Source organism: Hippoglossus hippoglossus, chromosome 23 (genome assembly GCF_009819705.1).
Source record: "Hippoglossus hippoglossus isolate fHipHip1 chromosome 23, fHipHip1.pri, whole genome shotgun sequence".
In the NCBI taxonomy this organism is placed as follows: Eukaryota; Metazoa; Chordata; class Actinopteri; order Pleuronectiformes; family Pleuronectidae; genus Hippoglossus; species Hippoglossus hippoglossus.
The window spans coordinates 10,270,154-10,284,612 of NC_047173.1; the positions used below are offsets into that span (position 1 = coordinate 10,270,154).

Consider the following 14,459-nt stretch of genomic DNA (forward strand, 5'->3'; position numbering starts at 1 on the left):
GCGTCCATCACGAGCCCTGAAATGGGAATAACATGGGCTTATGTTTCGTTGAGTAAGAGTACCAAAAAGTCCTGAATTTAAAACTATTAAAAAATTAACTTGTCAATGTCATTAATAAATATATATGTTATATATAAAGATCTTCATGGCAATGGTCTCTGACCTGCGAGTTATCTCACTGATGATCTGTTTGAACCTTTGGAGCCTTTCAGATCTGCACATGGAAGTTGTTACAGATTTAAAGTTGACTGAGTTTACCGCCAATGGTCGATTCATATTGATCCCAAGGCACTAGAATAAAGTTCCCCTGTGAATGTGATATATTAAGAAAAGATGAGATTTTATTGATCCCCACGGAAAGTCTTGTGCCAGCTTGCTCCAAGATATAAATCAAAAGAAAACAGTGAAAAAATAAACAATTCCTCCCTGAAGCACAACTCAAGTCTTTCACAATCTTCAGAACAAAAGTAAATAGGCACAAATGGAGGACATTTTACTGAAAAGAACAACCCTCATGTCCTCGTACGCAGGACCGTAAAACAAAAAATAAAGTGTCACAAACTTTTTGAATTATTGCTTTTACAAATTTGAGGCGGACTGTCCCCGCTGGGTTTGGAACAGATACAATTTGCCAAAAACACTAACATGCTTGGTACATTTGCTTTATTCTGCAGGTTGCCACTTGTCGTGCATGTGCGTGTGTGGGTGTGTGTGCCTGCTCCACACCTGTAACGTGGATCATTATTGAAAGGTGGAGCAGCTTGGTGAGCACTCTCACTGCTGACACAGATCAGCTCCTGAGACTCAGAGCAAGTGGACGAGGGTTTGATTATATTACTTCCATTTTTTTCTTTTTCTTATATATATGTAAAGTGCCTTTTATTCATATCCAGAAGTCTAATTATTTTAGATCAGAACCTGTTAAAATTGATACAAAGAAACTGCTTAATTGACAGTTTGAGCTTGTGCTGGAGAGCATGGCCGAATATCAGCTCCACCTGTGATCTACAGGTAAGTCTGCATCTTGTTATGTCTTTTAATTGTTTGTGCACACGGGGCCGGAGAAATGTAATTCACTTCCACTGGATGTTTCACATATGGCTGGAATGACCAGAATAAACTTGAACTTGAACGGTCACTGATTCGAGACCTTTTCTATTTCTTTTTGTCCACATTCGTCATCCTCGGCACCTTCCTACGGTTTCATCTGCGTGTGGTAGCCGCTGAGCTGATGCTCCGCTGTTGTTACGTTGTGGGACAAGCTCCTCCGTTGTTACCCTTAAGAGACAGAAGGTCCTGAGTTCAAAGGTAAAATCTTCAAAGTCCAATTAGGCAGCATTCCTCTTTTAACCCTCTTGGAGCACTGAGGATGTCCTCTGTACATCTCCACCTCACTTGGCCCGGGGCCACCACCTCCTCCCCTCTCACACTCTGAGTGGGCCCCACGTTGTTTAGCCTTTATGAGCACTTAACAGCAGTGCTTTGATATTTCTCTTTATTCTTTTTTCTCTGCCTCCTTTCTTACCCTCGGATTTGAGTCCAGGCAGATTTCTCCAGATAATCCTCAATCCCACAGATGTTTTTAAATGTTCAAATTCAACACTTAATCATTATTTCAGTTTATCACACACGGCTTCATTCTGTTATAGTCCCACTGATGAGACACATTTCTTTTAGTTTATTCATTCAGTTTTTAGCCTTTTATTGACTCACATGAGACATAAGATTTTCCAATTTGTCTTTCCTGCCTCTGTTGACAACTATCAATTGAAAGCACATATATTTAAAAGTAATATTAGACTTATTATCATGACATTTCTTTATTGTACAGTGAAGCAATGAGCTGATTTTAATGAAACTTGGAATAAAGGGCACCCAGTAGAGCTCATACGTCCACCATGGCCCAACATTCGCCTTAAACTCAATCAATTTGCTGTGTGTTTCAGTAAAGTATTGTTAAACACATGTCTCAGACATGCAGTGATCCCCGAGTGTCAGAGCTTGTTTGACCCTCGTAAATAAATCCTGGATTAAACACCATGAGTGTTTATGCTTCACTGTTTTCTTCGGAGAATAAAGGCTGTTCTTTTTCTGACCTCTCGTCTTCTACCACTTCTGTCGGGATCGGTGCCATGGAATGTAGGTTTGTGTCCGTTTCCGCATCACTTGCTCTCAGCCTCATTTTAGACAGACATGCAGCCAGTCGTGAAACCAGTAAAATGGTCGCGATGGTGAGGAGCATGATGACGGTACGAAAAGGGAACAATCGGTACCGGTGACCGTCCTCCTGGATCCTGTCCCACGGCAGGGGCAGCACGTCCGGGAGGCCCATCAGGGGTTCCCCCACCAGAACTCTCACCAGTATCCCCAACGCAAAGCCAGAGCAGGCCCCGTACTGGTTCACCCACTGGGATAAGAAGAAGGTGCAAGTCACCTGCGGCGTCATCACTGAATACATGATGTCAGCGCTGAGGATCCAGAACAGGTGAATCGACCTTGATGTCATGGCGAGGGCTGATGCAATTATTCCACACAGGACGATGGACACCTTCACCACCACGATAATCATTTGCTCTGATGCCTGAAACAGCGGAAAGAATTACATATGAGCCATCAAGTTACTTTTATTAATTAAACACTAATAATTAAATGCTGAACATCAGCCTGTTACAGTGTCATGTTTCTGACTCATTTCCCATCATTCAATCAGTAGATTAGCCATTTTAGCTCTAAGCCACAGCTTTGCAGGGCCTGAAGACGTGCTACCAAAACTCTTAATGTGGCCTAGTCTGTCACAGTATACTTGTTGTTGCATGGCTGTGCAGATGCTGTATCAATGCGCGTTTCCAATCTGTATTAGCATGTAACAATACAAGAATAAAACAGTCGAACATGATGTGCTTTTAAAGATGCAGTGTGTAAGATTTAGTGACATCCAGTGGAGAAATTTCATGTTGCAGCTCAATAAACTAAATTGGTTAAACATGGAAAAAGAATCCCTTTTATTATAACACATTAAGTCAATATGTATTCAATGAGTCAACTTTTAGGTCGAACGTGCGCAGATAGTCAAACCAAAAAGCTTAGAGGACAGCAGGTGACAATAAAATAGCCTTACCCGTTTGTAGATGATGTTCTTGAAGATATTCCGACCAATTTGGGAGGCGGCAGACAGAAGGGCGGAGTCGACGGACGACATCACAGATGCAGCTAGCGCTCCGATACCGACCAGTGAGACGTAGAAAGGGCAAAGATGCTGAAGGGCAATCGGCAAGATCATCCCAGCTTGGCCCTCTTCATATGGGCTGGGTGAACCATAACTGGTCTGGTTCCAATCTGACACATATTAAGCAGATGTCATAAAAGTAACATATGAATAATAGGACTGTGTGTTTGATTTGGTTAGAGATGTTTGATTTGTGTGGAATAGAACAATTACCCATGATGGAATACCAAGGGAGGTGCACTATTTACTAAAGACAGTAAAAGCAATGATAAGATGGTTAAGACTAAGTACTGGTAGATGCTGCCGCTGCCCCAATGAGGATTGATGGGATTCCAAGCAGTGGGCATATTCCTGCTGCTGCATAGCAGGTGATCTTGGCTTGGGCATCAGTGGCCATGGAAAGGACTCTCTGGTAGAAAGCCTGGTAGCAGATCCCTCCAACGGCCTTGGGATGAAGACATTCACTCAGTTAGGTGACTGCAACAGAGTTAATGTTGGTGAAACAAATAAATGCCTAATGACGCCATTCGGTGTCCTTTACTATCAGCAGGAAGTCATCGACCCAGCGACCCGAATCTTCCAGCTGCAGTTTGCCGACCCACGGCTCCTGGTGTAGTTTGGTGACGGCAGCAACAGTGAAGTTGGCAGAGGAGGCGCTCGTCAGGACAAAAGGGACACAGAGCCACTGAAATAACGAGAAAAACAGGATGGATACTCGGGATAAAAATACTACTCGCATTGATTGGGTTTTGTTGGCTATACTTTGGCACAGCTGTACTTTGAGGTAAGCGTAATGGAGGTTTTCTGGAAGCCCGTGAAAGGAGAACTCAGACAACACTAAAGTCAGCATGTTAACGTACTCACAATGACTATGAATAAAAAACTAAAACTAAAATTTACACTTGAACATCCATCAATGTGATAAGAACAACCTAAAATAACGAAAACCATATTTGATGCAAAACGTATTTATACCAAACCAAAGAACATCAAGCCAAGCTGGACGACATCAGTATAGGCCACAGAGTACAGTCCTCCCATCAATGTGTATGTGATGGCAACACTAGCAGAGATGCCCATAGCCAGCGACGAGGAGATATCCAGTACCACACTTACTGTTCCTCCTGTGAACGCAAACATACTCAGAGTGAGGCACAGATTTAGAATAATCCATAATTCAACAGAAAAAAAACGTTTTCATGTAATTTGCACTGTTAAAAAGCATGAGGACAGTATCGCAGCCCCAAAGATCTATGTACGTTAGCACTGCATCATACTTCTCACTTCATCCTTTGTTTTCCACGTAATGAATTTGTAAGACATGCATCCATGAAGTTGTTGTGTCCGACTTACCCAGTGCACCAAGAATACATGCAATCCAGAAAATATCTGCCAGGAGAGCAGGGATGAAGAGAACAGCGGCCACTGTGTTGCCATATTTCTCTTGAAAAGGGTCCATGAGGGTGACATAATTCTTTGAGCGAATAGGTTTGACAAAAAACAGTCCACCTGAAGTCACGCAAACAGACAGATTTGAACTTTAAACCTTTGTTTATCTTGGTCCGTCCTCAAGCGCCTTTCAAAAGTTACTCAAGATGATGAACAAACACAATTTCAGTTCTGTCATTCAGACCTCACTCACCTATAATCATGTTGACAGCGAAAGCAGGGGGCCCCAATGCCCATACCAGCCCCTTGGTTGGATCGTAGACCACTTCAGCATTACCCAGAATATAGCCTCCTCCCACCCAAGTAGCTGCAGAGCAGAAGAATACATACAGCCTATGAGAAAGAAATTCTGCTATTACAACAGCACTAAATGTCCCGTTCAGCTATGATGTGAACATTGCCATGATTATTATTTTACCTGACATGGTAAAGATGCTGACCCAGATGTTGAGGTTCCGCCCTCCAACCATCGCAACTTCGCTGCGGTTGCCCGTGCATTTCCTCTCCTCGCGTTTGGACTTCCTGGATGCCCAGATGCCGATGCCCAGTACAGACATGTAAAACAGGCCTATCGACAGCAGCCCGAGCCAGTTTCCTGCCATCTCCGATTACTGTCGGAGTGGGACCCAGACAATCAAACATTCACATGTTCCCGTTGAACAAATTAGAGACTGCACTCATTGCAGCAAATACACAACAGTCAGATTTCACTTTACAGGGGATTTAGAGGGTTTAAACAAAAGACTGTGTATAAATATGTACGACGCATCTTTGCTATGCTAATCCTCCTACATGCTGGCTTTACTTTTCAGACCCAGTCTCCATTCATTTTAAATACAGCCTATATTTGATTATATAAATAGATATTATGGAATATTAAAAATGTCTCAAAGCATGTATGCCAACTAATGGCAAATGCTAGATGATCATTTAAAAATATATGCAAAGAAAATGTCAAGAAACTGAATTTCTGTTGCACTTCTTAATGTTTTGGGATATTTTTCTTTTCACCTTGACAAACAAATATAAAACAGTGGTTTTTTTTATCAATCATATCTATAACTAAGTGCTGATCTGATTGCACAGATACTCCCTTCTCTCTCTTAGCAGTATTGAAAGTCAGGTTATAGATAAAGGATCAACCAACAATGCATTGTCGTCTCTACACTTGGCGTGCAGCCCCCACATTACAAATACTGTCCTTACCTATAAAAGGGGTGTGATGGAAATCTGAAAATACAAGAGGCTGGAACACCAAATTTGTCTTTAATCGGGGCTTTCTGCAGAAAGGATCAACACAGAGAGTCACAGGGATCTCAGAGTGAAGATGGAGTCTAATGCAAGGATCTTATATAGGAGAACTAAGGCTGTTTGTCTGAGCCAGTTCAGACTGGTTCTGAACGTTTCCATCAGGTTCCTGGACAGTCAATAAGTAATAGAAGGGTCATATAGGTTTCAGGTCATGAAAGTCTTAGACAGATATGCAAAAAGTTACTCTTCAACTATAAAACAGGTTTCAACCACACTCCACTAGACTTAGTTTTTTTTCCATTACAGGGGAAAAGAAATAAATGAAGCGGATACGATGTTGCTGGCTTCAAGTCCAAAGTGTAATGAACGAACAAATATACAGACATTGCATTTTCTGAATTCTACAGCAAATATCAAACACATAACCCTTTCGCTCTGTCCCGAAGAGAGACAGGTCTGTAGTTGTTTACTTCAGACGGGTTGTGGGTGGGTTTCTTCAGGAGAGGGTTTACTCTTGCCTCCTTCAGAGAGTTAGGGAAACAGCCAGTTGACAGGTAAGTGTTGATAAGATGGGTGAGAAAAGGAAGAAGGTCAGGAGCAATCGACTGGAGAATGTGAGATGGGATGGGGTCAAGGGGGCAGGTGGTTGGGCGGGCGGAGGTTACCAAGGTAAGAACTTGATTGGGAGACAGGGGGATGAAAGAGGAAAGCAAAGGGGATGAAGATGAAGTTGATGGAAATGTTACAGAAGGTGGATTTGAAAATGAGGAGCGTATGTCATCTATCTTTTTTGTAAAGTAGTTGACAAAGTGGCTTGGTAGAAGGGTGGAAGGAGGAGGGGGACTGTGGGGGTCAAGGAGGTTGGAAAAGATGGAGAAGAGTTTTTTGGGGTGCCCCAGAGAGAGAGGCACCAACTCTCACCAACTTCAACTCTTTTGCGTATTTCACCAGTGGCAAGACGTAAGGACACAATGGGATTTAGGAATTAATACTTTAGACTTAACTATCCAATAGGATGCGAACACCTACATGTAAAATAGAGAGGGACAGGAATTCGAGCCATTCATGGATGTGCTGTTAGAATGGGTGACGCAAGTAGAGGAAGATATACTGGGATGCTGTGGGAGACATCCTCAGACTTGGGGTGACAATTGCTCATGTAACTCTGTTGACGTTTGTATATTGTTTCACCTTCTGGTCTCCTTGATGCAGTCTACATTAAAACCTTCTGCATAAGACATCACCTGAGTTCTCCTTTTTACCAGCTTCCAGAAAACTTCCATAACATTCCTAAAAGGAAATCTCTGTACCGAAGCTTTTTCTTTAGCTGCTCCACCACCATACTGCAGATATGTTGAACAAACTTTCTGACATTTATAGGGATGATAAAAGATAAACGGAAAATTAAAATGTGTCTATCACACATATTGAAATGTATTATTACACAAAAATGTATTATTAAATTGTTTAGTTACCTGTAGTGGCTTCAGAAAATATTGAGAAGGGTTGAAATCTTCATCTCTCTTCCTGAAAGAGTGGTGGGAGATCGAGAAGGGGGGGAAGTTAACTCCTTCTTCAAAATGTCAATAAAAGTTGGAAAGTGCGTTTTCTTCTCTGACTTAGCATACTTCCCTTATCTTGTTGCAGCTCCACCAAGAATTAGCTATTCCAACATAGCTCCACCTACTTGCTAACAGGCGTTTGACATCCACATTCAAAGCTAAAACAAAACCCTATGTGCTTGATCATAAACCCTGTCGGGGAGTCCAACGTGGGACATGTACAATGCCGATAAAATCTTAAAACTTAAACTTAACTTTTAAACTTTTTAAAAACTTAAACCATAATGGCCCTTAGTAGTGCTCATACCTCGGCCAAGGCCCAACAGTCCCCTTATTTGGATCTGCACCATATATTGCTGGAGGTAAAAATCATTCTTTAAATAATTGTCAAACTCTTTAAAATACTACGGAGTCCCTAAAGGTTAATCAATTGATCTTGTTTATTGTAAGTCTCCTCTTTTCTATAAATGTTTTGGTTGCTGCATTTTAGTTAAACCTTAATCATTCAGTATACACTACCGTTCAAAAGTTTGGGGTCACTTAGAAATTTCCTTATTTTTCAAAGAAAAGCACTGTTTTTTTCAATGAAGATAACATTAAATTAATCAGAAATACACTCTATACATTGTTAATGTGGTAAATGACTATTCTAGGTGGAAACGTCTGGTTTTTAATGAAATATCTACATAGGTGTATAGAGGCCCATTTCCAGCAACTATCACCCCAGTGTTCTAATGGTACATTGTGTTTGCTAATCGCCTTAGAAGACTAATGGATGATTAGAAAACCCTTGAAAACCCTTGTGCAATTATGTTAGCACAGCTGAAAACTGTTTTGCTGGTGAGAGAAGCTATAAAACTGGCCTTCCTTTGAGCTAGTTGAGTATCTGGAGCATCACATTTGTGGGTTCGATTATACTCTCAAAATGGCCAGAAAAAGAGAACTTTCATGTGAAACTCGCCAGTCTATTCTTGTTCTTAGAAATGAAGGCTATTCCATGCGAGAAATTGCGAAGAAACTGAAAATTTCCTACAACGGTGTGTACTACTCCCTTCAGAGAACAGCACAAACGGGCTCTAACCAGAGTAGAAAGAGAAGTGGGAGGCCCCGGTGCACAACTCAGCAAGAAGACAAGTATATTAGAGTCTCTAGTTTGAGAAATAGACGCCTCACAGGTCCTCAACTGGCAGCTTCTTTAAATGGTACCCGCAAAACGCCAGTGTCAACGTCTACAGTGAAGAGGCGACTCCGGGATGCTGGCCTTCTAGGCAGAGTGGCAAAGAAAAAGCCATATCTGAGACTGGCCAATGAAAAGAAAAGATTGATATGGGCAAAAGAACACAGACATTGGACAGAGGAAGATTGGAAAAAAGTGTTATGGACAGACGAATCAAAGTTTGAGGTATTTGGATCACACAGAAGAACATTTGTGAGACGCAGAACAGGTGAAAAGATGCTGGAAGAATGCCTGACGCCATCTGTCAAGCATGGTGGAGGTAATGTGATGGTCTGGGGCTGCTTTGGTGCTGGTAAAGTGGGAGATTTGTACAAGGTAAAAGGGATTTTAAATAAGGAAGGCTATCACTCCATTTTGCAACGCCATGCCATACCCTGTGGACAGAGCTTGATTGGAGCCAATTTCCTCCTACAACAGGACAATGACCCAAAGCACACCTCCAAATTATGCAAGAACTATTTAGGGAAGAAGCAGGCAGCTGGTATGCTGTCTGTAATGGAGTGGCCAGCGCAGTCACCAGATCTCAACCCCATTGAGCTGCTGTGGGAGCACAAGTGCCCATCAAGCCAATCCAACTTGTGGGAGGTGCTTCAGGAAGCGTGGGGTGAAATTTCTACAGATTACCTCAACAAATTAACAGCTAGAATGCCAAAGGTCTGCAATGCTGTAATTGCTGCAAATGGAGCATTATTTGACAAAAGCAAAGTTTGAAGAACAAAATTAATATTTCAAATAAAAATCATTATTTCTAACCTTGTCAATGTCTTGACTATATTTTCTATTCATTTTGCAACTCATTTGATAAATCAAAGTGTGAGTTTTCATGGAAAACACGAAATTGTCTGGGTGACCCCAAACTTTTGAACGGTAGTGTACGTTGTACAGAATATCACATCAAAATAGCGAACCAAGGTTTTGGTAAATTTATAGGAATTGACTGTCATCCAATTTGAGATTATTTTGAATTTCATTTAAAACAATAATGTACAGACTGATGCTAATTGTATACTGTAAATATAAGAAAATACAGCACTATAGTGTGTTTTAGTATGTGGACAAACTGTAAATTAAGGTTACAGTAAGAAAACGGTAAATCCCTGGCAACCCTGCTGCCAGCAGTTTACTGGGAAAATAGGAAAATACAGCAATGCACTGTAATTCAGTTGATTTTTGTTACGGTAACACACTGTAAAGTGGATTACAGTATGAGTACTGTAAAATAACAGTTAACAGTTGACCCTGCAGTTAACTGTTAATTTACATGACAATTGTTTGCAGTGTGGAGCCAAGTTTGTGGACCTTTCCATTGCATGCGAGACATGAGGGGACAGACAGTGCTGTTAACTCTTTGATCAAACAAGCTTTACTACAGCCTTCAGGGAGAGAGGCTTATACTTTACCAGTTTCTCCTGAGAATGTATTAAAGTTCAGGTCTGAAGAGCAGACTTTCAAGCCGAGTAACAACCCGATCTGTTATACATTCATAGATGCCTGCTCTTATTTCAAAAACAAATCTCGTGCCAAAAATATCAGTGCCCTCAACTTCTCTTCTCTCTTGGAAGATTTTTTTGAATCCCTACATCAAGGATGGTAGGACTGTGAGGGTGCAAGATGTATTTCCTGGCAGAATTAGTCTGACAACTGTTAGGATTTTAATAATATAATTAGACACTATAGCTCCGAAAAGGATCGATTTTACTCGCACCATGTTTGTACCTGAACAGAAAGAATTAATGTGTGTGTGTCTGTGAAGATGGCAATGAAACTGAACTCTAAACAAATGCAGTATGTTAGACAGGGGTGGGGCAGGGGCAGTTTGGGCTGAATATGTGGGAGAATGTGTGGCCTTCACATAGTGACTGTTAGTAGCCGTTGCTGGCTGGTTTTAATCTTGAAGTTGGTTGTTGTGTGTGTGTGTGTGCGTCACATCGCAGTTCAGTCTTGCACCTGTCTGATAAGGCCTGTTTGAGAAGACTGTACATCTGTGGCATACAATACACTGTACTTTAACTTGTTCTCATACCTAACTTGCTATATTACAGCCTAAACTCCATTAGCTTTATACAAACATCACACATACATGAATGCACTGTTTTCTTAAAAAACTGTGACATACCCTTAGAAAGAATTCAAGCAGCTGCCACTAGGGTCTGAAGGACAGATAGGACTCACATTAGATCCGTCATTAAGTATCTCTGAGTATTTGTGGACCGCAGACGTTTTTCTCTGCCTCAACGTGCATCAACAGTCGGAACATTTTGTTGGGGAACTTTTCCGCTGACACCACTTTCTCAACGCTGGTACCATCATCCACGCTGCACAGTGTTTACCCTTCACTGCCGCTGACCCCAGCCTCTTCCAGTGTCACTCCCGCTCTGACACATGAGGCCGTCGACGGGGTATCGCAAGCCACTCGTCTGACCCGGCGACCTCGTCTGAAGGAAACCTCCCCCCAAAGTGAATATCACAGAGCCGACCGCACTGACTCAGAGAGGCGGCCCACAGTGAGCTCACAGGGTAAGTCTGCTGCTGTTGACTTCCACATGACTGTGTGGGATTGTTCTGGGTGCTTAGTCACTGGGGTCATATGTTGGGATGACTTGACCTTGTCTGAAAGGGAGCCCACGGCTGAATGCAGCGGATGCATGAATGGAGGAACATATGGGCTAATGTACAGCTGGAAATATGAGAAGCACGGCTGACATGGAAAACAAATGACCACAAGTGCATGTTCTGTTGAAGGCCAAAGCATACAGAACAAATGATGAGTCTATTTAATATAAGCACATGAATGAAAAATAATATTTGAACTTGCATTAACTGTTTGTTTTTTTGTTTTGCCTTTTCGGGGCAACACTACAATCACATTACAACTTTAAGTTGCTGCAACTAATTATTAGTTATTAATATTAGCTAACAGCTGCTTATTTACACTTGGAAAAGATACAGAGCAATATTAGCATTAACTTGCTGATGAAAATCAAACATAGACTGTTTATAAAGATAAACGAAGCATCTTCGCTTCCTCATGTTAAATTGTTCAAAAAGCTAAAAGCAACACAAATAAAAACGAAGAACTTAAAAAAACATATAATATATATATACTTGTATGATAAATAAAATATGGGTTCCAGACATGGGTTCTCCTATTTTTCACTTTTGCTGTCATTTGGAGCCAGAGTCTACCTCAGCTGTCAATCAAGACCTCAAATTCCAACTGAAAACAAAGTTGCGGGGAAAAAATAAACTCTGTGATAAGAACAAGCAAAATCAGCAGAAACCATGACCGATACTGTAGCCAGCCACAAGGCACTTTTAGGATGCCTTCACGTCCTCCATCTTCATATACCAACTCTAAATATATTTTTATATATCTATGACATTAACTCTGCTTTATCTCTGTTTTGATTTCCACACCTGAGGCTCCTGCAGGAAATACCTGGCTCTTTATCTCCATGTTCACATCATACTGTTAAGTGCATTATTACCATAGTTTGCACATGGAGAGGTAATCACGAACAATCGAGTCAGAGGAAAAAGAACATTCAAGCTGGTCTCCGACTTGTTATCGTACGTCTGAGGTATTTTTTAACAGTTTCTCCCCGGGTTAAAAAAGAACGACAAAAACGTCAACAAACAACAAAATAGCTGCAAGGCAAAGTTAAATCACTAGAAGCTATATGAGCTATTTGTATTCCGTTTTCATTTGTTAAACAATCGCTGATTTAGACTAAAATCAAACTAATTAGACTCGCCGACATCTTGAGTTACTGTACACTCCTGGAGGGTTTTCTTGTTTTCCCACTTGGCCGTTGCTGTTCGAATGCAGCGTACTTACATTACTGTGCTTTGTTTCCAGAGCTTTTCATGCTTAAAACAGCTTCCTGCTCAGGCCCAAAAACATATAATCATGAGATAAGTGATTGGATGATATTACTGTGTGTTTTCTTCACTATGGTTATCAAATTACATATAACATGTAGCTATTTGAGCCATTGAGCTTTAAATGTTCTTATTAAATATCGATAAAATGTTAGAAAACAGTTATCTACTTTATAACTGCGTGTGAAAAGATGGATGGATGGATGAATGGAGAAGTTAAGTGCATCCCATAACATTACCTGACAATAATATTGGTAGGTTTGTTTAACTTGATCCTCTTCCTATTGCATTTGTGGAGTTTCTGTTTTTCCACTGTACTGAATTGTTGTTGTTTTATTTACAGGCCACATCATCCTTACCCACGAACCCAGAAAATCCCACAACACAGTGGAACCAACGCTCCAAACCCTCGCGTCTGTTTCTCATCCACCTCGAGCAGAGAAGCAAACCGGTGTCCTGCTGCCAACCTCCAGATTAGAGCCAACACAGTCAGCGCCACCATCAAACAACATACAGACCACTCTGCTGTTTCCAGATGTGTCACCGGCCCTCGTATTTAACGGCCCAGCAATTATCAATAACTCAGCAGGGTGAGACAATTCAACATCTGTCCCCTGTTTCATCTGGCATGAGTCAGGATGCCATGTCTCAGCAGAGTGTAACAACTCGGGGGGGGGGGAGTCATCGACCACATGTACGGGTCAGCTGACAGCGTCTGGACCAACTGAAGTGGAGTCTTCTCTCGGGACGTCCGTGTTCGAGCCCCCAGCAGCGAGGTTTACTGCCGGCTTCACCCTCTGAGCTTTTCAGTGGACAACTGGAGACGCCTGATGTCACGAATCCAGTTTTTAGAGTTTGTCAAAGCGTCGCCATCTTTGATCACATGTTGCAGATATTAGGACGTCTCCTCTTTGCAGGAGAATCTCAAAAGCGAAGATGTGATGGACTTTCAATCAAAATCAGGCACAGGAGGACATTTTGATCAAATCCTACAAACATTAAGTAATGTTCAAATTACTCTGTCTCCCAATCTCCCAAATAATCTCAGTCCCATTAGGTGTATCAGAAGACCAGTTGGTTGAAGAACTGTGTGTCAAATCCAAAAGTTTGCTATTCATCCAATCAATGACCCAAACTCTTGTCCATATACAGTTATACAGTCTATACGCAGTTTGAGGAATCTGAGCATATTGATATTACATCACACAATATTCTTAATGCTTACATTTAACTACAACAGTCCTCGCAACAATTACATCAGGACCCAGATGGACATTTCCAGTTCTACCCTCCATGTCCCAGAGCGACGGGGCCACTGTCCGAGGGCCATTTTGATCCAACTGCTCCCCCTGCTGCTCCGGAGCCATTCACTACACCTCCCACTCATCTGACACCGAGTCTGGAGCCTTCATTCCCGTTATGTGTCCAATCTGTGGTAAAGCCTCATGTGCTTGTCAGTGGGTGCACCCTAACAATTAAAAAAATCCACCTGGGGAACTCAGAGGAGGATGTTTTTGACTTTGTGACTAGTTGTTCACCAGGTGAGAAGGAACAGACGACTTTAAAGATTGATTCACATTTCTTCTCAACCCAGACGTCAGTGCACAACTCCTCATTGCACCCGACCAGCCTCCCCCCAGGCAGCAGCTTCTCTGTAATAACACACACCATCACTGGCTGTAGCGCTTTCCACTGATGGAAGACAAAGGTCAGTCCAGCCATTGAGTTCATCATCTATTGTCCCAAGTAAGTTCTAATTCAAATTTATTTTATTTGCCTTCAATGCTTCCTGTTTAAGTTGCAAAGCACCTCATAGCTGTGTTTTGAAAAGTGCTTTATAGATGAAGTTTAT

General features: G+C 41.7%; 1 protein-coding gene and 1 long non-coding RNA gene across 4 annotated transcripts; one reads left to right on the forward strand and one right to left on the reverse strand.

Annotated features, from left to right (window-relative positions):
• The first annotated feature begins 994 nt into the window (after positions 1-994).
• Positions 995-13,381, forward strand: LOC117757651. Its single transcript, XR_004613170.1, has 3 exons — positions 995-1,308; positions 8,584-8,585; positions 13,044-13,381. It is a non-coding gene; the product is annotated as an uncharacterized LOC117757651 (long non-coding RNA).
• Positions 1,814-11,230, reverse strand: LOC117757650 (high-affinity choline transporter 1-like). 3 transcript variants are annotated; one of them, XM_034578986.1, is made up of 9 exons: positions 10,981-11,230; positions 5,094-5,286; positions 4,869-4,982; positions 4,580-4,735; positions 4,202-4,350; positions 3,768-3,911; positions 3,518-3,671; positions 3,119-3,336; positions 1,814-2,581 (listed from the first exon to the last, which is right to left on the reverse strand). In XM_034578986.1, the coding sequence occupies exons 2-9, from the start codon at positions 5,275-5,277 to the stop codon at positions 2,048-2,050; spliced, it is 1,653 nt and encodes a 550-aa protein (XP_034434877.1). In that variant the 5' UTR covers positions 5,278-5,286; positions 10,981-11,230; the 3' UTR covers positions 1,814-2,047. The 3 variants fall into 3 exon arrangements, with proteins under 3 accessions (XP_034434877.1, XP_034434876.1, XP_034434879.1); XM_034578985.1 differs by lacking the exon at positions 10,981-11,230 and adding an exon at positions 7,402-7,613; XM_034578988.1 differs by lacking the exon at positions 10,981-11,230 and adding an exon at positions 5,882-5,898.
• Positions 13,382-14,459: the final 1,078 nt, after the last annotated feature.

Coding starts and splice junctions, on each gene's coding strand:
- LOC117757650 (XM_034578986.1), bottom strand. CDS start 5,277: ATGGCAGGAAACTGGCTCGGGCTGCTGTCGATAGGCCTGTTTTACATG. Junction 4,983..5,093: donor CAGCATCTTTACCATGTCAG/GTAAAATAATAA, acceptor TCTGCTCTGCAG/CTACTTGGGTGGGAGGAGGC. Junction 4,736..4,868: donor CGCTGTCAACATGATTATAG/GTGAGTGAGGTC, acceptor GCGTGACTTCAG/GTGGACTGTTTTTTGTCAAA.